Source organism: Primulina eburnea, chromosome 3, assembly GCF_022965805.1.
Source record: "Primulina eburnea isolate SZY01 chromosome 3, ASM2296580v1, whole genome shotgun sequence".
Lineage (NCBI taxonomy): Eukaryota > Viridiplantae > Streptophyta > Magnoliopsida > Lamiales > Gesneriaceae > Primulina > Primulina eburnea.
Window position 1 is genome coordinate 47,197,720 of NC_133103.1, and position 24,610 is coordinate 47,222,329.

Sequence of the window (24,610 nt, forward strand, 5' to 3'; positions counted from 1 at the left end):
AAATACCAAAAAAACTAAATTTATATTTAATAAAAACTATCATAAAACTCTACTCTTTAAATTTATAGGTATTCGTTTTCCAAAATCTTTAAATTGCTAAAACTATTTATTTATCATTACCTACATTTTTCATTTTTTTAATGACTATGACTCCTAATACAAAAATATGGAAAAAAAAAACATTAACATTTCTTGTGTGGCAGAAATCAGAGATCGAATTCTGACCCCTATTATTTCAAAATTCATTCTTATGCGACAGTCAACTAATTTAGTTGTCCATTATTTTGTTCGTTTTGCTTTTTCTTCTCCCTCATCTTTTGTACGGATGAATGGAGAATTTCCATCTTAGTTTGTTAAACTTGTAATTGATGATTTTTCGCAATGAAATTACTGGTTTTACTCAAAAAAAAAAAATTAGTTTAAAAAATATTTCTACTTTAATATAATAATAATAATACTACAAAAGAACTTCTTGATAATTGTTACTTTTTTTCCTTCTGTTTTCTCTTCTTCTTTTGTGTGATCATGCAGATACAAACATAGCCGAAGTACCTTCATATGTTGCAAAGACAGCATCAGATTCGATTGTACAAAAAAACAACAAAAACAAGAACAATCATCAGCATCGACTTGAATATTGCCATATATACAAGCTTCATCAGAACATTAAATATCACAACAGTTCGAATGCATCGCATGCAAAAGCAGCAAGTGAACTCAACCATCACATGTACATTTACTCGAGAGTTCTGCGCCACGGTAGCAAATTTAAAAGACTAATAGCTTACGCTATGAGCTAAAAGTAGAACAGAAGTTCGAGCACTGGGTTGTTGGATGGACCTTCTGATATGAATTATTAGGGAATGCAGAAAGCTTATGCACAACAGCACAATGGTCAGATCCACGACTATCACCAAGAGCATTAGAAAAATAAATGAGACCCTTTAAGGAGAGATTTATGCAGCATCAACCTTCTCTTTCAACCCTGTCGGATGTAAGCAATCAGAAAGAGATAATAAATAAAACTTGTGCAATCAATCTCAACACAAGAAATTACACAATAATTAGTGTATGCTGATACGAGTAGTTATCTATTAATGATGAGCTAAATGGACTTTCTTTCATATTTTTGTCCATGTGTTGTGGTCAAAGTGCAATCCAAGAATTGATAACAGTGTTGAGATACATCCCCCTATATTATTTTGAAAATGATTAATTCTTTTCTTGACACCAAGTAGTTGCCAGTTTGCCAGCTTCTATTAAAAAAATTATGTTTCCTCTTCCAAACCTATCATTGGTTTCCCAGAGTGATTCACTTTCTTCAGCCACGCTCAATGGAAATGGACTAATCTACTATGGATTTGGTCCTATGCTCCCGGGGTGTTTTCGGGGTTAAATGCCATAAAGGTGTATCATGTATGTGTGCACACAATGAATGCAAATAAATCGAGTCAATCCGAATATTATCAAGTATATATTGTTGTAGCTCTAGGTTGACTTGGAATGAGCTAGCATATCCGGTGAAACCAATTAGCATAGCGCAGAAAAGAATCACGACAACATAGACAGACCTGCCTCCTCCTTCGGCACTGTACTATGTACCACGAACGGGCCACCACATAACAAGGAAGGAGGAAACCAGCCAGCTGAAGAACCGATATCTGATACTGAAATAAATAAAAAGAAAAATCAAGGTTCCAGTGCTGAAATACACACTGACAAATTAAAAGAAATAAAGACTCCATGCACTCAAACCATCTTTGGATTAAAGATTTTGTTGGAAATACGTGACTTTCTCATGCATCATTTGGAAACAACAAAATTATTTTATCCAAGCAAAAATAATCAATTTGAAATATTTCCTGCCAACAATTAAGATGGTAATGAATGATTCATATTGTGAACGTATTCATATGAGGTTTGGTTCAAAAATCATTTTTATTGCCAATGGGGTAATCGTTTCCCTTATTTTTCTAGGGGGATTCATTAATCAACTTGTCACAAATTTACAGGAGGTTTTTAACAACTCATTTGAAGTCTGATCCCAACTAAAATTATAGCTTTAAAAAAAAATTTGTAGTTCACAAATGCATCACAAACATCAAAATATATATGTGCACCATTCCAGATTGCGATCTAAAAATATAATGAAACCAGACGGTCAACATCTGGTTGGCATCAGAAAAGAAACACTTAAAACTTGGAGTCTTGGACTTACGTGGAAGAAAGCTGATGACCCCTGGAACATATCAGAGTCTCTTGTGATCATTAAAATTTGCCGTGTCAGCAATATTAGCATCAACTGCAGATATCAAATATCCATAACTAATAAGTAAGTTTTTAATACTGTTTTTAGATAACTCTCACGAAAAATCCATATCAACGAGATTTCCGTTGCTTACAATGATTGCCACGGAGCGGAAACATGCTAGAGTCCCGCTATTTGCCATGGCAAAACTGTCATATTCAGATTCCAGAAATTGATGTTCAGCCGCAGCTAAAGCCAATAAACGAGGATCTCGAAGATCAATGTGAGGGCCCCATGCTTGTCTGGGTAAGAAAGGATAAAATATTAGAATATTGACAAGTTCATTTTCTACAAAAAAAAATGTTCAGCTCAAGCTCAATCAAGAAGGAGAAACAAATCCATAGAATGTCTTAAGGCAAGGTCAACAGGAGGAAAAAGAGAGATAAATATCAAGGATGCATGGTCTTGTCCAGAACTTCGCTTCCATGAGTGCAAATCAAAATAGAATACTCACGATTGACTAAACAATATTTAACAACTGTATGTGTGAGAACAGAAAAAAATCTATATCTATATATATATAATATATATATATATATTATATATATGTTTTCTAGTTGTAAATTGACAAAACTAGCACATATGTGTTTAGTATAAGACCTCACATGGATATTCTCATTAAAAAAAATATTAGCTATAGAGATATATGGAAAAAAACAACTTCTCAACTTAATATCATTCCTCTCATAACCTCAACTTCATTCTCATAACTTAATGTCATGTAATAGTAACTAAATGCTTTAACTTAATAGAATCATAAATCATTCAAAAATTTCATTTCATGTTAAACTTTGCATATCATTTCATATACTTTATGGTTAATATTTTTCAGAATTAATAAGTTTCAAATAAAGAAATGTTAAATTAACTTCTTTCTCAATAAAGTAGTTAGAGCATATTCTCGAAAAATGAGCTTGAGTTTTAACAAATTTTTAGATAACATATGCTCCACTTTATTATTGGCAAACCATGCATTCAATAGTAATTAATTAAAATTAAAGGCTGAATACCAGATCCTGGAAAGAGACGTTGAACAAAATCAATAATAATTGTAGTAATACTTGAAGAAATTTTACCCACGAAAGAATCTGAATTGTAGAGCTTATTTATTAAGAAATAAATACTTGTCGAAATTACTTAACAAAACAGACACTCCAATATAAAACATAACTAATTTGAAAGTAAATAAATAAATGGAATAAACATATAATATAAATAATGTACTTAATAAAATATGCAAAGTATCAATAATAGAGATAATAAAAATTAAATATGATAATTAAGTTAGTAGAGTACCACTTGATATAATAACTTATAAGAAATTATAAAATATAAGCCAATAATAGTTATAGATAAAGAGTAAGCTAGGATGACACCACATAGAAGAAAGAATAATAAATAATAACTATATATAAAAATAAATATAATACCGCAGAAATTATTAAATTATTCACTTACAACTCTTCATTTTTCCATTCAAAATAAATTTTCTATTACAAAGTAACTTCTCAACTAATATTATTCATCTCATAACATCCACTTCAATCCCATACTTAAACGCAAGGTTCTAAAAAGCGTGAAGCGCCCCGAAGCGCGGATGTCGAGCTCCAAACTTTTCAAGCTTAAGCAAGATTAGCACATGCTTAAGGGTGAAAAAGCGTTTTTTATCTTTAGTGTAATTGTAATTATCTCAAACTAATAAATAGATAAAATAATATATAAATATGATAAATTTAAGTCTGATTCATTAATACTCATATTTATAAAAGCATAAAAATCTCAAAATTACAATCTTTATTTGTTTTTGCAACTAGAACACATTAAAAAAATGCTAAATATTTGTCAAATCATTATCAGACGCGCTTAATCATAATTGAATTATAAAAATAAACATCTAAATTATAAACTTAATTTATTATTTAAAATAAAAAGACATATCTTCAAAATAAAAAAAATATTAAAAATAAATAGAAGCGATTAATTGTGTTTAAATATACTTGATTAAATGTATTAATTACGCTTAATTCGGTCAAACTACAGTTTAACCGTTTTTTTCCGTTTATCTCCGAATCGAGGCGTTTTTGTTGAACTTCAAGCTTAAGCGAGGCTTTTAGAACACTGCTTGAATGTCATATAATTGTAATTAAATAAAAAAATGTAAAATATCATTTAATTCATTTTTCATAAATATATTACAACAGGCGTGCTCGTTAAATATATTACAACAGGCGTGCTCGTTGTAAGGGAACGCAAAGGTTCTACACTCCTAACCAGCCTACAAACAAGCGAAGGATGACAGATAAAGAGCTAAGGGTGTCGGATTGAGTTCTTTTGTAGAACCTCCAACCAACTGGCTCGAATCGTTTTCCCTTTTTTTGGTTGTTGCAAAGGGAATGAAGTCTCAAAATGAAAGTGTGCATGTCAAGCCTTTTATTCTCCTCGTTTATCCTATTACCTGCTGTCAGGATAGGGCATCAAGGTTGAATTCCTTCGAAGAAGAGTCCAGTTAACCACTCCTACCATTGGCTTCCCGCATCCTCAGGGGGCCGCTAGGACGAAGAACCGGCAAATCAAGTATGAAATTCTAGCTTTTTTGGGGCATCAACCACATCACAGATTGCGGACCTATCGAGATGCTTCCTTGCAGAACCAAACAAGGGTTGTAACTCAATAAAGTGAGTGGAAAACCTTGTAAACGCGAGCAGGAGAATAGAGATCGGTATGTCTTGTCTTTGACTAGCCCTACTCCATCCATCTTGAGCTTATTCATAAGCTTGTGGCTACTTTTTATTTTCTGTTTACTACTAGGACATCCAACACTAATTCCTACTCTTAATCGGGTCTCATAGTCCCTGCTGTGACCTTCACAGACTGATTAATGCGATTTTAAAGCGCACTTCTATGGCCTTTCGTCGAGCATTTTCGAGTTTCTTTCTCAGGATGTGCCTTTATCTTCAACGGCATACTTATTGTGAACTTTTGTACGCGATTTCCGCTGTCCGTTACTGGTGAGTGTAGCATTGATTAGTTATATAGTCTTGAGAAATGGTTGAGCATCTTGTATAATAATATAGGTTTTCATAATGTCGAGCATCTTTTCACTATGCTATGCTAGCTTCTTTGATTCATAGCTAGTTTAAAACTAAAAAACTATAAGGTAGGGGCTCTTCCCGCGCTATTGCATACGTACTAATGCCTATCGGTACGTCGTGCGCACGGAAGGATCTCAGCTGGTGGAGGGTTCTTGTCCTACAGACCTCATTTCGGTGCAATTGCAGTGGGCCCTTCAATTTTTCGATCGCTCTTTTTGTGCGCGAAGGTTTTGTGGGCCCAAGGCATCTTGATCCGATCCCTCTCTTGACTCGCAAGACGCGCTTTACTCACCATAGAATAGATCGAGGGAGGTTCGAAGTCCCTCCATCTGATCTTGTTTCACTGCTCTTATATACAAAATAAGTTAACCCTTCCAAATAGCCCAAAAATGACAGTCATCAAAAGGCCTAAGCCCATATAGCCTCGGCCTGTCCAAATGATGTTCAGCAGTCTCTACCAAATAGCCTGTGGCCCATGATCCAAAAGGACCCGCAACCAGTCAATCATGCTATCCTTACCTTCCAACCGATCACGCTATCCTTACATTTCAACCAACCCCTTCGATTATGCTTCTGCAGCAGTATAAAATCTCAGTCCCTTACCTTGATGCCTACAGCTCAATTTGTTTTCCAGTGATGGCAAGAATCCGCAAAATACTGCTTTTCTTCTTCTTGTGTTGTTTCTGAATGACATCATAGCTACACGAGGGAAAGCGATGTTGCCCACTCTGCCGCCGCAAAAAAAGGGCCGCTTTCTTCCCTAAAAAATGCAAGTTCCACCATCAGAGCCCAGCAAGCAGCATAATTTTGTTCCGAGGCTGCGGAATTCATTCCAGCAACAGTAGTATATGGTTCAAAACGCCTTGTTCCATCCGGCACGAATCCCCACCAGCACTAGATTAGTGGAGGTATTATTTGTATTCCAATAATGAATAAATGTACGAACACAAGTAATGAGCAGACCATCCCATTTTTATATGTGGGTTCATTTAATAATGTATTTTTGTTTTGAATAAAGAAGCGCGCTCCTGTTAGTGTAACGTATGTTTTTTTCTCGGTTGGTGGATGGGATAAATGTCTACATCACTTTGTAATGTTGATGCTCTTGATATATTAAAGAATATAATAAAAAAAGGTTGTTTTAGTCCCATTTTTATAATTGTCTTTCTCATACTGTGTAAACGAACTTCAAGTCTTAATTGTGTACTCACCAGGAAGCGTCACATCCTAGTTTTGGGCCACCTCCGATGTCGATATGCAGTAATAGTTTGTTTTCAAAAGTAGTTTTCCGAGGTAGGTTATATGTTAACCTAGAGCGATTTCCCTCTTTCTTTCTAGGCTATAGTTTACATGTATCATGCAAATGTCCTGGCTACAATCCCAGGGACATCATAAATAGTACCAGCGATATTGGACCTAACCTAAGTGTTGGACATTTGCATGATACATGTAAACTATAGCCTAGAAAGAAGCAAGCAAATCGCTCTAGGTTAAAATATAATCTATCTCAGAAAACTACTTTCGAAAACAAACTATTACTGTCGATCGACATCGGAGGTGGCCCAAACCTATGTTCTGACGCTTCCTGGTGAATACACAATTAAGACTTGAAGTTCGTTTCCACAGTACGAGAAAGACCATTATAAAGAATGAGACTAAAGCAACTTTTTTAGATTATATTCTTTAATATAGCAGAGCATCAACATGACAATAACATTACAAGCGATATAGGCATTTATCTCATCCATCAACCGAGAAAGACATCTACGTTACACTAACAGGAGCGCGCTTCTTTATTCAAAACAAAAATACATTATGAAATGAACCACATATAAAAGTGGACTGGTCTGCTCATTATTTGTGTTCGTACATTTATTCATTATTGCAATACAAATAATACCTCCACTTTACTAGTGATGGAGGGGATTCGTGCCGGATGGAACAAGGCGTTTTGAACCATATACTACTGTTGCTGGAATGAATACGCAGCCTCGGAACAGAATTATGCTGCTTGCTGGGCTCTGATGGTGGAACTTGCATTTTTTCAGGAAGAAAGCGGCCTTATTTTTGCGGCGGCAGAATGGGCAGCAACGCTTTCCCTCGTGTAGCTATGATGTCATTCAGAAACAACACAAGAAGAAGAAAAAACAGTATTTCGCGGATTCTTGCCATCACTGGAAAACAAATTGAGCTGTAGGCATCAAGGTAAGGGACCGAGATTTTAAACTGTTGCAGAAGCGAAATCGAAGGGATTGGTTGAAATGTAAGGAAAGCGTGATTGGCCGATTGGTTGGAAGGTAAGGATAGCATGATTGACTGGTTGTGGGTCTTTTGGATCATGGGCCAAAGCTACTTGGGTAGAGACCGCTGAACATCATTTGGACATGCAGAGGCTATATGGCTTAGTCCTTTTGATGGCTGTCATTTTTGGACTATTTGGAAGGGTTCACGTATTTCGTATATATAGCAGTCAAACAAGATCGGATGGAATCTAATGGGAGTTCGAACCTCTCTCGATCTATTCTATGGTGAGTAAATCGCCGCTTGCGAGTCAAGAGAAGGATCAGATCAAGATATCATGGGCCCACAAAACCTTCGCGCACATGAAGAACGATTGAAAAACTGGAGGGCCCACTGCATTGGCACCGAATGGGATCTGTAGGACGAGAACCCTACAACAGCTGAGATCCTTTCGTGCGCACGCGTACTGATAGGCATTAGCCACTTTGTGACGGGGGCGACCATGGATTAACTAACAAGATTAAATAGATATCATAAAAAAACATGGATTGAATATCTCTAGCTTTTAAAACTCGTCTTTTTCGCCTAAAATTAGCTAAAATATAACGCGATAGAAGCCCTAAACTAGCTAAGCTAAGTACGTATGCAATAGCGTGGGAAAAGCCCTACCCTATAGTTTTTTAGTTTTAAACTAGCTATGAATCAAAGAAGCTAACATAGCATAGCGAAAAGATGCTCAACATTATGAAAATCTATATTATTATACAAGATGCTCAAACATTTCTCAAGACTATATAACTAATTAATGCTACACTCACTGGTAACGAACAACAGGAATCGCGTACAAAAGTTCACAATAAGTATGCCGATGAAGATAAAGGCACATCCTGAGAAAGAAACTCGAAAATGCTCGAGGAAGAGCCATAGAAGTGCGCTTTAAAACCGCATTAATCAGGCTCTGAAGGTCACAGCAAGGACTATGAGACCCGATTAAGTGTAGGAATTAGTGCTGGAAGCCCTAGTAGTAAACAGAAATAAAAAGTATCCCCAAGCTTATTAACAAGCTCAAGATAGACAAGATGGATGGAGCAGGGCTAGTCAAAGACAAGACAGACCGATCTCTATTCTCCTGCTCGTGTTTACAAGGTTTCCCACTCACTCTATTGAGTTACAGCCTTTGTTGGGTTCTGCAAGGAAGCAATCTCGATAGGTCTGCAACCTGTGTTGTGGTTGATGCCCCAAAAGAGCTAGAATTTGATACTCGATTTCCCGATTCTTCGTCCTACATTGGCATAAAAAAGTATAAATGGCTAAAAAAATAACACGTAGATCGAGGGCTATGCGGATCCTCAGACATATATGAAACAGAATAAAGATGGACCAAGCTACTTATGAATGCGACCACAATTAACATCACTATGGTCGGGCTATCGAACACGGGGTCATAAGTGAATTACGAGTCGGACCAATCTGCGAATCGAGCGAGCTCCCCTTGCATGCAATGATGTGGTGGTGAACCTCTCATTCTAATTTAGTGCTCTCCGAACCGTGCGGGAAGGTTTCCCTTCACACGGCTCACCAACTTGATAATCTTAGCTATTAGGGAGTTTTTCTCTTTAAAGAGGAGGTGATCACTAAATAATGTTCTCCTTTGCTTTCATTATTTCATATCGGTAGGTTGAAAGATAAGTAATAGACGACCTAAACCCGACTCTAATCAGTTGCCTCACTCTCTCTGCCCTATAACTGAAATAAAAGAGCACGGCGAAAACCTTCTTTTTTTTTGAATTTTCCTTTTTATTTCTACCTCCAAAATTTTTTATTTATATGATATCTAATTGTTGTCTATGTGCATCATACGTACTTAATGCTAGTTCAACAAAAAATATCAATTCTAAGGATAACTTTCGAACTAAATGTATCAGTTATCTCATCAACACTAGTCAGGCTTATTCGGGTAGTTCAAACAAAAGGTTATAGTTTAAAGAAACAATTCACTAGAGTTAACAGAATTTAAATTTCTATAATAAATTGTCGTAAAGGTGATGTACACAAAACAAACCGGATATCAATAGCCATGACATCAGCATTGCTTCTCAGTGGTGGACTCGTATAATTTGGTGAAAAAACCTGTTGACACAGGGCACAGTTATCTTCATAATTGGTATTATAAAGCGATAATATTAATTTGAGTCATTGCTCAAAGACGTAACTGATCCCAACCTGATTGCAGATTTCACAAATGATACCACCTTTTTTATTGCACCACTTCTGAATACACTTTCGATGAGCAAACTACGTTGACGCCAAAACAAAATGAAAATCATATTCTCAAAAAGGTAATTCACACTTCAAACGAGTTGTGCAATAACATGCTTCAAAAACATGAATAACAGTCAAGAAAATAGCTCTGCCCATAACACTACAGATGTGAGAACGCCAGGCTAATATCCCGGGGACACCTTCTGTCAGTCACGTAAGGCACAAAAAAAAAAGATCGGCACTATTCGAGGATAAACAACCAGGAGATGCATAATAACTCAAAATGACAAAAAATCTTACAAATTCAAAAATTCATAAGCCAGAGGCAGCCCTTCTGATTAAAACACCAAAAATTTCCATGGGTCATTAATTAGAAATGTGCCTCTCTAACTCTTTATATGTTGTTAATTTTGCTAGGTCATCATACAATATCTGCCGCCCCAAGGTCATAATCCAACATCACAGCACTACTGTACAGCTGGATCTGATATCAAGATGCTAAATTTGTTGGTGAGATTTATAAAACTGCAAATGCATCAAATTTTGAACTTTTTAAATTGAAAGATTCATAATTGACACATAATATGAACAGGTAAAGATGATCACATGTGAATTTGTTTCACGAGAAACGAATTCACTCAAATCAAGAGTCGAAGATGTCCAAAGAGTTTGAAATAGACCACATGAACCAGATGAATGCATTCATTAATGCTTCCATGCCAAACGTAACAAGTGATCCAACCGAGTAGGGATATAGGCCAAGATTTTCATCACAATGGCATAATTAAATGCACAACGACCCAAAAATTTTCCAAAGATAGAAAAAAATTCTCAATAAAGCACAAAATTTCATAAAACTTGCATGCTAGCACCCCAGAGGAGGGCAAGATACTTGCATCTTTTTTCAAAAAGTTGAGCAGTAAATTTGGTGATTTTCGCATTCTATGTCCCCTCCGACAACTTATATATAAAAAACCAAAAAGGTTTAATAACATTAGGAAAATCGTTTCAGAACAAAAGACAGCCAAGTCAACCTTAAAAATATCGAAAAGAAAACCAAGAAACTTGAGCCGAAAATCAGTCATACCTCGAGAAGAAACAAAAATAGCACAAACCCATGATCGACCAAAGAGACCAAAAAACAAAGAAAAATCGTACCTTTAGAGTGCCATTACAAGCACAAGGGGCTTCCATTTCTTTCTCTTCATCTTCCTCCTGACAAATCCTGCATTCCTGCACACACCCTTTCGATTTTACCGAGGAAAAAGAAGACCCCTCGTCCACATTCCCACTAAAAACCCCTCCTTTATAACCATTCAAGCCACCATTCCCACAAACATCGACGCTGCTTTCTTCTCCCGTCACCCCGCCACTACTATCGACCGTTGTCGACGATGATTCTTGAAAATATGCAGCTGACGCTATTATCCTGTCCACACACACCATGATCTCGTCCACCATTCTTGGACTACTCGCCCTCTGAGGCTTGGAAATACAATGGTTCTCTGCTTTGTTGTTTTTCAAGAAAACAAAGTTGTATCAGTAGAGAGAGAGCAGATGGGAAGTGGGGTGGGTTTAAATGAGAAAGGTGGATAGTGGCGGAATTTACGAAATAATGGGGCATGCGTGTGTTCGAATGGACCAGAATACCCTTGCTTGTCGGCTTATTTACGCAGCGCCTTTAACAAATATCCTCCCTCAATACTATATTATTTTATTAAATTTAATATATTCAGAATAATTAACTTTCAGTGTAACCGTCTGTTTTAATAATTATACATATTAATAAATGTTAAAATTTTAACGTAAATCATAGAGTTTTTGTTTATCAAGTTCTAGCACCGCCAATCAGCATGCATTCTTATTTTTAGCATCATGTTCTTCTTTCGAAAATATAACAATTTGTTGGTTGAAATGGTACCATGCTAGCAAAACAAAAAAAAAAAACATTTTCAAGTTAGTTTGAAAATGAATTTTAAATAAAACATTATATGAAAAAAAACTCGTTCTGATATTATTTATTATGATCAGAATGACAAATAATAATCTTGAGTGGTTAATAGACTGTTTTAGAATTTTGAAAACATGAACAATCACTTAAAATAAAGAATATAGTCCCAAAAAAAAATTTGTATAATTGGGGTTTCTACATAATCATTATAATAGAATGGGAAAAGTAATTTAAAATACATGTATAAATAGATTTTAAAGTGCAAAACAATAAGGGTACCCGATTTTTTTTTCCAATTCGAAACTTACTTTAATCTTACTTTTCTTCTTTTTAAAGATTTAGTTAAAATATCTCGAAAAAATAATATTTTTTAACACTCGAGACGTTATTGATACATGAGAATGAGATGAGAATGGAATAGGTCTTCCCAACCTCATTCTTATTTCAATGCTTGGAATGAGTACTCACTCCAATGAACATGAAATAGACATTTCATTCCATTTGGTTTGAGTTTATCTATTCTCATCATCTAAACTTTCCAATTTATTTTTCAAATAGAAAAGTTTCCTATTATTTACTTTTCATATATATTATCGTACATAAGTATCAATATATGCAATATTTTTATTTTTCAAATCTTTTAATTGTAGAAATTTATTTTTTATAACAATTGTAAAAAATTAATACTAATAATAAATAAATAAATAAATATCACAAATAGTAGCAAAAATAATATTAGTAATAAAATAATAACAATAATTTTATAAGAACAATCAATATAAAAACTATTATTGTTATTTGATGATAAAAATAAATTATTAGAAATTATTAATAATATAACAATAAATAAATTAAATATTAATATTAAAATTATCACTTAATAATGATATTATAAAATTAAATAAAATTAGTTATTATTTGATAGCGAAAACATTAATAATAATAATAATAATAATAATAATAATAATAATAATATTAATGATAAATAGTAAATAGTAATTAAACATTATTTTAAAATTTAAATAAAATATTAGTACTATTAAACATTATTTTAAAATTTAAATAAAATATTATTTGATTATAAAAAATATTTCCATTTCATTCATTTTTCATTTCATTTGATCATTAATAGGAATAGGATAAATTTCTCATTTCATTTCCTCTCATATTCCCATTCTGAAGTGATGGATGTCAATTTGGGTAGGTTGAGTTGGGGTTGAGCAATATTACTATTTAAAAGTTGCTCAACTCGAGCCAACCCAAAAACTCTCAACCTAAATCTGAACTCGAATCAACCCGTATAACCTGATTTTAAATTTTTTATAATCTTTTTAAATAAAATTCAAAAAAATAATACTAATATTTTAATTTAAAAACATAATAATAAAATCTCTCTCATATATATGATTTAAATTTGAAAGTCTAATTATAGAAAAATAAAGTATATTTACTAAATTAAATAAATAATTGTTTAAAAAATAAAAAAAATGTTTAAAATAAACATTAAATTATGAAAATTTATGATATAAATATACAATTTTTTCAAATATACAATATATAAAAATGTAGGTAATATTTATTAATTATATTTTTTAAAAAAAATTAAAAATTTCGGGTCAAACCGGGTTGACCCGAACCCAACTCAACTCGATCATTTTTTCGGATTAACGATTGGGTCCAACCCGATCTGACTCGAACCCGAGAATCCCAAACCCAAACTTCATTTTTTTAGGTTGTACCATGTCGGATTGGTGGATCGTATCTGATTTTGACACTCATATCTGAAGATGATTTTATTCATTTCTTATTCCATTCAAACTTATAAATCATGTCCTTAGTAAGGACTAAGGACATGCTGTTGTAGGTGGAAATAAAAAGAGCATTCACATCTCATTTACTATATCTGTGCCTGGTAAAACACATGAATGAGAATATTCATTTCAATGAAAATGATCATTCTACCCATTTTAAATGAAAATGATCATTCTCACTTTCAGTTTTTATCTATTCTACAAAAAATTACTTTATTTAATTTAAAGATTTTAAATAAATATTCTTGTAATAACAACAACAACAACAACAAAAATAATAATAAATAATAAATATAATGATTATTATTTTATATATTTTTTTATGATGATTATATTAATAATAAAAAAATAAAATGATGATAATTATTTTATCAAATAATTTAATAATGATATTATTTATTGAGTAAATTATTGTTTTGAATTTTTAAATAAAAAATATATTTGATTATTAAAAATAATTTCATTACATTTTTTTTTTCATTTTAAAATTTTTTTGGGGTACCAAAATTAGCATTCAATTCTCACTCACATATCATTCCATTTCAAAATTGATTTCATTCGTATCTTATTCCAATAATTCATATTAATCATCTCCTCACGGCCTCAATCAAATATTAGGTGTTTTTTGGGACATTACATTAACATATGGTAATATGTATTTGAAATTATATTATATATAAAATATATATTAATAAGGAATAATTAGAAGGTTGCATATACAAATACAAGACCTGAATTTTTTTTAAAAAAACCAAGGCAATATTTGTTTTCATTGTCGGAAAACAAAATTTAATGTCAAACGTTCTAATGATATAATGACATAAATTTCTCTCAAATACACAAAACACGCATAAATACATGCAAAATATGTATCTATATTTATAAGTCAAACTACCATGTGATGTAGTTAGGTAGGGACATTCATTATCCATGATGTCGGGATTATTATGTTGATAAAGCTAGTTTGTATGTGTAGATAGATATAATATTTTGAGTGGGTCTCATGTGAGACCGTCTCACGGATCTTAATATGTGAGACAGGTCAACGCTACCGATATTCACAATAAAAAGTAATACTTTTAGCATAAATAGTAATATTTTTTCATGAATGACCCAAATAAAAGATATGTCTCACAAATAGGACCTGTGAGACCGTCTCACACAAGTTTTTGCTAATATTTTCTCATAGATCAATACGTGGTGGAGCCAATAATTCGATTATATTTGAGCTAGAATTTTAAACTCTAAAATTTTTGATATTTTAAATTGATATATCCGAATTAATATCAAATTTAACCAAATAATTTTCTTAAAAAAAATTAAGGTCACCCGGGCTTGAGGACTGTGGCTCGGCCACTGAGATCAATTGCATTAAAAAAATATAATTAATTACTTAACAAAAGATCAAAATGGTTAATAATAGCCATAAATTAAACAAATGTAAAACCAATTAACGAAGGATAGATTTGTAAAATCAACTTTACAGTAATATATGTATTAGTTTCACACTTCTTATATTATAACTAGTACATCAACACACGTGTTGCGTGCTTGTACGATATTTTTTATAATTTATTTGGTTTATATTTAAATGAGGATCAAAATATATTTATAAGAAATAATGAGTAGCGACAATGTAATTTTGATATATGAACTAAAAAAATAAATAAAAAAAAGACCCAAGTAGGAATTGAACCTACAAACTTATGACTAAAAAACATAGACTTTATCCACCAAACTACACATGACTTGCATTAAATTTTTAACACTTTATTAATATATATAATTAGTATAACAAAGCATGACACCAAGAATTAGTTATTCTAGAAGTCTCTTACTTAATAATATAATAATAGTATAGTATAGATTATCATTCATGTATTATTATTTTTTGCCATAGATATTTTTAATGAATGAATGTCAACATGCGTAATGTTTGTAATATAATATTTTGTTTATCAAATTTTGAAATAATGAATCTAGTTTTAGCACATTTATATTGAAACACAAAAAATGAAAAATAAATATATCAATGTCCAACTAAAACATCATAGCTTTAATAGATTCCAATAAGTATATATCTATTTTTCTTCTTAACTATTCGAGGAGTCGGATGAGTTGTGGCTATGAAGTGAAATATCACTCGAACCACACAAGGTATAACTTGACTTGATATCCAAATAGGACCTTTTCGGTCAACTCTATTACATGTAGTAGATATATTATGAACATATAAAATATGGGAGAATTGACATTCAGTACCCTTTTGACCAACTTCTTTATTTCCACTCCCCATTTTCTAAAATGTACTTTTATCATGTTTTAAATTAAATGATTTTTTTTTTTAAAATAATGACACATCATGCTTCCGTAAAATAAATTAAATCTTATACTTCTTTGACCGGAGTGTCACCGAGTTATATCCACCGTATTTTACGAACTGCTCCTCACTGTCCAACTACGCGATCGCAACCGATGGTTACTGACACAGATTCCTTCAGCGGCACTTGGCACAACCCTAGTTTGTTTCCTACGTTAGGGTTTATAGTAGAAGATAAATTTTTTAAAATAATACATGAGAGAGACTAAGATCAAAGATCTCTTTATTCAAATACAAACATTTATTATTACATCGAAACCTCCTGTTAGAGGAGGAGAAACTTGTTTAGCTACTTATAGTCGCCGAACTTGAAAAATACATAAACTTGAAAGAGAAAATATTACACCTTATTTTGAAAGAAATGAGGAAAATGTTCGATGATCTTCACTTATTCCTTCCTGTCTTATTTATAGAATGCTTCTTCGGATTTGAATTTTGGATTTCAAATCTTCATAAACCTTTACAGCTTGCACATGGACCAGGTAGTGGTTGAGTGGTCCCTTCTTGAACTGTCTTTTTCTAGATTATTAATCTAGAAATTAATCTCTCATCTTCTTTTATCCTTCCGAGATACCAGTAACGATGAGTTTCTAAAAGATCTGAGGTAATCTCATCTCTTTTTTCCTGGATATGTTGGACTAGCCATTTAAGAGCATCCGCCTCTTTTCTCTTATACTTGATTTTTCCTTTTAAAACCTTTAGATATGTATAAATTATAATACATTTTCTTTAGGTTTCTGGTGTGGTTTTACTGGTTCCCTTTTACCTTTATTTATAGTATGATTTTTGGATCCAGTTTTCTTGTTCGTTATCAGATTTCCTTTATCTTTAAAGATAAAGAATCCAATGTCCTTTGTCATCTTCCACCTATTATTGGTGGTCTTTGTCCTTTACTACCGATTATTGGTGGTCCTTGAATTCCACTCATATGGTTTTTTCACATGGTGGTCCTTCTTTTCCTGAGTGGGAAGATCACATGTTTCTTTTAGCTTTGTCGGTGAATCTTTGGCTTTCTGTATCCCCGAGGAAAACGTGCTTTTGGTCCTTCCCCACTTGGTCCTATTTCTGCAAGATGCTTTTTGTCTGTTCGAGGTTTGAAGCCCTTGCCAAATTTTGGTTCCTTCTAGTTAATGCACTCTGGGGAGATGTTTTCGGACAATCTTGCCACATGTCCCATATTGCAGAATTTCCGACGAGTTTCTTTACTCCCCGGAAGTTTGCTATTCCACAAAAGATTTCTCTTCTTTTCGAATAGATCTTCTGCAAAACTTGTAGTTTTTCCTGTCATAGTATTTAACAGGAATTATCTGTTTACTGAATTTTGATAAAATTTAAACGGAAACTTGACTTTATCCATCTCAGTGAGACATGCCCATAAACCCCATGCTCTTTTGGTTGATATATCGTCTTCAATTAGTGAAGCCACCAGGGGTGTTTGTTCTGTCGGAAGGTCTTTGATAAATTTCTGAATATTTGTATCTGGCCTCCTTAACTTGATTAAATGAAAGGCTTCATGTGAACCTTTCCCTGCTGGTTCTGGTGCTGCACTGAAAAAGTATAGCTCCAAAACATCTCCTCTGGACAAATAATCATTATTCGCCAAAGTTTCATGAACAGCTTCCTGGATCCAGTTTGGTAGTCCTGAAATTTCCGAAAAGCTGAGTGATGTAGTATAAACTGAGGCAAGAGCCCCGAATTCATACCATGCTTTGACCTCCTTGGGTTATAAATTAGGTTTCATCCATACCCTAGGATATTTTCCTGAAACATCAAACCTATTGGTAGCTAGGTTAATGCCAACTCTTGTTTTTAATTTCTCCCAGTTCTGTTGGTAAACCTGTAATGGAGAAATTGCAACTTCATTAGTACCAACCTTAGTTTTGCTAAGAGGCCTAAGGTTGATCTCTCCCTCTTCAATCCCCGAGGTGAATGGTTGACTTGAGGACTCAAGATAAGGATCAGGAGTCTCAATTTTTGTTTTAGCCGACTCATCTAGAGTTGATCCCGACTTAACACTTGTTCTAGGGGTATTTGAATCCCCTGATCCAGGTATAGAGTCATGTACTCGAAAACTCTTCATTTGAGAAACCAGTGGCTTCTCAATGCCTTGGAGGATAGACCTTTGTGTTACAGACCATGACTGAGTATAAGCCTGTAAACATCCTGTAATTCGATCAGAGACAACTCTCTTATCGGCTTGTTGTAGTCTTCCCGCAACTTCTGCGTTTAAGATCAGCTTGTTAAACTCGTTTTGAAGCATTTCAAGGTGTTCCCTCAAATGCCTCTGCATCTTGATGATGACATCGATATCACCGCTGTCCATCTCTTGTTAAAAAATCTGCAAGAATATTTTCATGAGATTTTATTATCACAATATCAAAAATATAATTCTGACATAGAGCTTGTCATCTCAATAATCTTGCCTTCTCATGTTTAGATTCAATTCTATTTCTTAAGAAAGCTTTCACATGTGTGTTGTCAACTTTCAAAATGAATTTCTTTGCAAGTAAAAACAATGGCCATTTTTCAAAAGCCCTTGTTACCGCATAAAATTCTTTCTCGTTGATATGCCATCTTATGGCTTCTGCATCAGAGAATAAACTACTACAATACCTGCATTGTTGTTCTCCATCTAGTGTGAGCTTTGTTAACAGTGCAGCCCACCAATGATCACTGGCATCGGTACACAATACCAGATCATCTTCATCTTGAGGAATAGCCATTTTTTGAAGATTTTTACAAATCTGCTTCAAATAGACAAGTCCTTCTGTTTGTTAAATTGTCCATATGAATCTTATATCTTTTTTCAACAATGGACTAAACACTTTCCTGTATTTTGCTAAGTTTTTAATAAACATCCCAACAAAATTAACAACTCCCAGAAAACTTTGAAGTTGTTTATTTTCTTTTAATTCGTTTGGAAAATTTTGCACCTTTTCTACTATATGATTTTGCAAAATTATTCCAGACTTATCGATTTCTATTCCTAGAAATTCGATCTTTCTTGTGGCAATGACTGCTTTCTTTTTTGATAAAACCATTCCTTCTTTCTTGCAAACATTGGAAAAAATTTCTAAATGTTTGACATGTTTCTCCATATTTTTAGATGCTATTAAAACATCATCAATATAGACAAACATAAATTTAATATAATCTTTAAAAAGATTATCCATCTTTATTTGAAATATCTGCGATGAATTAGCCAATCTCATTGGTAATACCTCTCAGATATAATGTCCTTGTGGTGTGGAGAAAGCCGTGAATTTCTTACTTTCTTCTTGCATCCGAATTTGATAGAATCCGGACTTACAATCAAATTTAGAGAATATCTTGGCATTACGAATGCAACTAATCAAGTGTTCTCTACTAGGTATAAAATACCCATCAAACTCCAGAATCTTATTAATTTCTTGGTAATTAATAACTAATCTGGGTTTACCTCGCTTAATTTCACCATGATTTCTTACCAGAAAACATGGACTGCTATATGGTGATATACCTGCCTTGATCAAACCAAGGTCCAAATGTTCCTTGATTATAGTCTGCATATCCCTTTGATCAATGATGTTCATTGCGATAGGCTTACAACGGACAAATTCATACTCTTTGCCTTCCTTAATCTTGAGGCAAGCTTTGAGTTGATTTTTGTCCCACTATGCCAAGGGATCTTCATTGTAATTTTCTTTGATCTTTTTCTTAACATCTTCCAATGATATCTTATTTACTTCATTCTTTGTAGAGTTATTTTAAGGTATTCTATTTCCTCTAGTTGGAGTTGTTTATCTGCTCTTAACTGAAGCATTGTTTCTCCAAACCGTCTAGAATATTTCATTTTTGGGTTCAGAAGTTGTCCTCAATCACCACGCTTGCTGCGAAACTGGATCGTCAATTTTCTGTAAAATGCCTCTCGTAGTCACTGGAATAAGATTTTATGATCACATGGTGTTGTGAATACTAATCGTCTAGTCTCCTTTTCTTGAGTATAAGACTTGAACATTTGTAGAAAATTATTTCCTAGCAATATGTCAGCTCCTGTATCATGAAAATAAATTGGTGGTGTCTTTACCTTGTACCAAGGTGTTTGCCCAGCACCGCCAATCATGATTTCAGTAATCATAATCCCTTTACATAAGATTAAGATTCTTCTAGAAAAATCTCTTCCAACAATCTTGGGTAATTTTTCTTCCAAATTATTTGGAAAAACTCCTCGTTTTGCTGTACAGATTCCAGCCCCTGAATCAATATAAGCAGCAAAGTATTATGCCTTATATTGTTCATATAACATTTCTTATGGAATGTATATGGAGAATGGACTTGTGGTCATTGGTCCACATCTTATCCTCTGCCATAAACTTCATTCCATATTCTAGATGTTTCCAAGATCTGTGTTCCTCGAGAAACTCTAGTCCAAGAATCAGTCTATCTGATTTTTTTCCTGGAATTCCTTGGATATGGACTTCCAATTCTTTGATATTGTTCAGTCTTTGGTAAGTTCCTATCATAGGTTGTTCCAAATAGTATATGGTATTACAAGAAAATTGATTCCTTTGTTTCGTATTATCAAATACTATTTCTACTTCTTTCCACCCTTCTGGGCATCCAAGTTTTCCTATTGTAGAAATTTTTTTAGCTCTTGTTGGATTTCTATGACATGCTTTTTATCCCATCTATAACTTGTAATTCTATCTCACTGAAAAGATAGTTCTCTTGATTCCAATCTAAGACTTTGATTCTTTTGTAGAATCGGTTTGTCTTCTATTTGTATATATGTTTCTTGTATCAAAGAAAACTCAACTCTTTCTGGATAAATTGTCTGAGCGACTTTTCCGAATAATTCTGGTATTTCAATAAACTCGTTTCTAATAAACAACTCTGAATGATGTGTATTAGATAGAGCATATGTAATTTGATAGGCAATAGAATATGGTCTATTACCTTCTTTTATCAGTCTTTTTTCCTTGAAATTAGGGATGTCAATTTCCTTCGAACCCGTTGGAAGATCCAATACCTGACCCGAATAGAAAAAAGATATTGAGGGATTTTTAGACCCGATTAAATAATTGGGTAATCGGGTATGGGGATTTTCGGGTTCGGGTATGGAGGCGGGTTTGATATAATCCGACCCACGTCCGACCCGAATACCCGTTTAAGTTAATATATATATATATTTATTTATATTAAAGATTCATTTTCTCAAATCCAAGTAAATCGATATTTTTTATTTTCTCTTTCTATATATAGTAATTATATTTATTTATATTAAAGATTCATTTTCTCAAATCCAAGTAAATCGATACTTTTTCTTTTCTCTTCCCATATATATATTTATTTATATTAAAAATTCATTTTCTCAAATCCAAGTAAATCGATATTTTTTATTTTCTCTTTATATATATAGTAATTATATTTATTTATATTAAAGATTCATTTTCTCAAATCCAAGTAAATCGATACTTTTTCTTTTCTCTTCCCTTTCACTTTCACTTTTACATTTTAAGGTTTTACCGCTCTTTTATTTTTCATTCAATTTCTCATCTTCTTCATTGGTAAGTTTATTCCATGTTTGACTTTAAAAATTGAAAAATAATTTATTTTTGTTAAATTACGTACTTTTGTTCAACTAATATAAATTATTTTTAATATTTTGTTATTTTTTTTTATAAAGTTTACTTTGCAAATTTTTATTAACAATAATTTTTCTTATTGTTCATTTAAATAATTTTTTTAAATATTCATAACTTCATTGAAACAATTTAAATTTGAAAAAATTCAATTATAATTGATAATAGGGTATTTGGGTAGGGTACGTGTATCCAATAATCCGATGGATATGGGGATGGTGATGAAATTCAATACCCGATTGGTTTGGGGATGGGTATGTGGATGAATTTAATAAATGGGTATGAGGATGGATGTATCAAATCCAACCAATACCCTGCCCATTACCCTCTCTAGTAGCCCGAATCCTATTTATTTAAATAAACATGATTAAGTATCTTTAATTAAGTAAATCATGTGTAATTTGGCTTTAGAGTTCGCGTGAGTAAGCCGAGGTGTAGCCGAGGTGTCGATTGAGTTTTAGTATTTGGTTGACACGCCTGCCGGACAGGTGTCAAGTGCATGGTAAGTGTTGGACACGTTCATGCATGTACGGTGAGGTGTCTTTGTGCATGCTGCCTAGCGACAGATGTCCGGATGCATGAGATTTGGTTGACACGTTCATGCAGGTAAGTTCCGAGCTGAGGTCTATAAATAGGCCATGGGATTTCTCATTGTGGAAGGGGTACTGTGTGTTTAATGCAAGTTTTAGCTCTCTAGAGCAGCCCGGAAGGGAAGAGCAGCCGGGAAGGGAAGATCAGCCCGGGAAGGGAAGAGCAGCCCGGGAAGGGAAGATCAGCCCGGAAGGGAAGAGCAGCCCGGGAAGGGAAGAGCAGCCGGGAAGGGAAGATCAGCCCGGGAAGAGAAGAGTAGCCGGGAAGGGAAGAGTAGCCCGGGAAGGGAAGATCAACCCGGGAAGGGAAGATCAACCCGGGAAGGGAAGAGCAGCCCGGACAGAGCAGCCGGGCATAGCCGACGGTCCGAGAAGGGCAGTCAGGGAGCTCAGTATCGTCAGGGCTGACGACGGACTAGACCCGATTGATAGGATTTCCTGTGGACTAGGATTGCTTTACTAGAGGTACGAAAGTACTATCCGAGATATCCTGGTTGAGTATACATTCTTATATGTGTTGCATGATTATTTGCTGCATTGATATATGTCATATGATGCATGCTATTATGTCACACTTTATGTTGCATGTTGCATTTCATCTTGAGCCGTATCTCTTTCGAGATAGCCTTTATTGTTGAGCTATATCTCTTTCGAGATAAGCTATATCTTATGGGGCCGCTCAGCCCTGTTTTGTGGACGCATGGACACCGAGAGTACACAGTGGCCGACGGGTCGGGAGGGCTTCGGTGATCCGGGACATTTCATGTCCACGTCTGATCTTGTAGTGGATGCAGTGACCCAGAGGAGTACCGCGCGGCACTATCCACTTGGCGCCTCTAGACTGAGCATATTGAGATCTTTTGTGACTCCTGTTTCTTGACTACCCTGGTATCATATCATAGCATGTGCATTTCATATAGGCTTGTATACTCATGCTTTTGTACTGGGCGTTCTTATCGCTCACGTCCTCGTTTTTCTTTATCTTGGACACCCCACTTCCACGGGGCAGGTCTCAGGTTGGATGGCTCAGGAGGAGGAGGAGGACGTTGAGTAGCCATTTGTTTTAGTTATCAGTACTGCTTTGTTTCGAGACAGTTGTACCATTTATTGTTGTTTGAATTATTCTGGACTTCGATTGGGTTGTATATCTATCGTTTGTTGACTTTTTCCGCAATTATCTCTGATTGTTATTAATTAAGTTCATTGCATGGGTAATTCTTGATTAGTAGGTGATTCTGGAACGGGTCACTACATTTATGGTATCAGAGCATGCATATGATTTTGGGATATAGATTCTGTTTTGGGATTTCCGTTGACCATTTTACCATTTTTTCCCCATTCTATCTTGTAGCGATGGCTGACCACCTTGGTGATGAAAGTAGTCAGGGGAGTGTAGGTCGTTGGGGTGACCAGGACGATCGTAGGCGTCATCGTGAACATCGTTATCGTCGTGATGGGCCTAGGCGTTTTGAGATGCACCGTTTCATTCAGATGGGGCCTAAGCCTTTAGTCGGTGGTGAGACTCCCGATGTTGCTGAGGATTGGTTAGAGCGCATGGAGAGTTGTTTCCGTGCATTCCAATGCACCGAAGAGCAGCAGATGGAGACCCTTGGTTTTCTTCTCGAGGGCCGTGCGCGCAAGTGGTGGCGATCGACTTCTGCGCCGATAGTCCAGGCTCAGGGTAGGGTGACTTGGGCTGAATTCCGTGCAGCTTTCATGCAGCTATATTTTCCTCCAGCCCTTCGCCAGGCAAAGACGATTGAACTTCTGAGTCTTAAGCAGGGTAGTATGTCTGTTGATGCATATCAGCAAAAGTTCTTCGAGTTGTTACCCTTTGCTCCTCATATTAGTGGCAGTTCTGAGGCCAAGTATGACCATTTCCTTCAGGGTCTTAACCAGGAGATATTTGATCGAGTCACTGTCTGCGATGATCCTACTTCTTATGATGGGTTAGTGAACCGGTGTCGCCAGGCAGAGATCAGTCTCCAGCGTGGTAGGTCTATTCTTTCTTCTAGACCTCCGAATACTTTGAACCCTCGATCTCAGTCTTTCAAGAAGTCTGGTTCTTCTTCTGGATCTGGATCTGGATCTCGATCTAGTGGTGTTTTTCGCTTTGGTAAGAAGAAGGTTTCTTGTGTGCATTATGGGAAGAACCATCCATCGGAGCAGTGCCGATCAGCCGCGGGAGCTTGTTTTCAGTGCGGAGAGATGGGTCATCTTAAGAAGAATTGTCCTCAGTTGCGAGGTGGAGCAGGATCTGGTTCCGGATCTCAGACGACTGTTCAGCAGAGGATGCAGGGTCAGGCAATGGGCAGTTCAAATCTTCGACCTCGTGCCCAAGGTCAGGTATTTGC

General features: G+C 34.6%; 1 protein-coding gene and 1 pseudogene across 1 annotated transcript; both read right to left on the minus strand.

The window, feature by feature from the left end:
• Positions 1-540: 540 nt before the first annotated feature.
• On the minus strand, positions 541-11,468 carry LOC140827706 (uncharacterized). Its single transcript, XM_073190487.1, has 7 exons — positions 11,062-11,468; positions 9,865-9,936; positions 9,704-9,771; positions 2,403-2,550; positions 2,219-2,302; positions 1,572-1,667; positions 541-985 (listed from the first exon to the last, which is right to left on the minus strand). Exons 1-7 carry the CDS (start codon positions 11,362-11,364, stop codon positions 980-982), a joined length of 777 nt encoding a protein of 258 aa, XP_073046588.1. The 5' UTR covers positions 11,365-11,468; the 3' UTR covers positions 541-979.
• Positions 6,012-7,740, minus strand: LOC140828431 (uncharacterized mitochondrial protein AtMg00170/AtMg00620-like; annotated as a pseudogene).
• Positions 11,469-24,610: the final 13,142 nt, after the last annotated feature.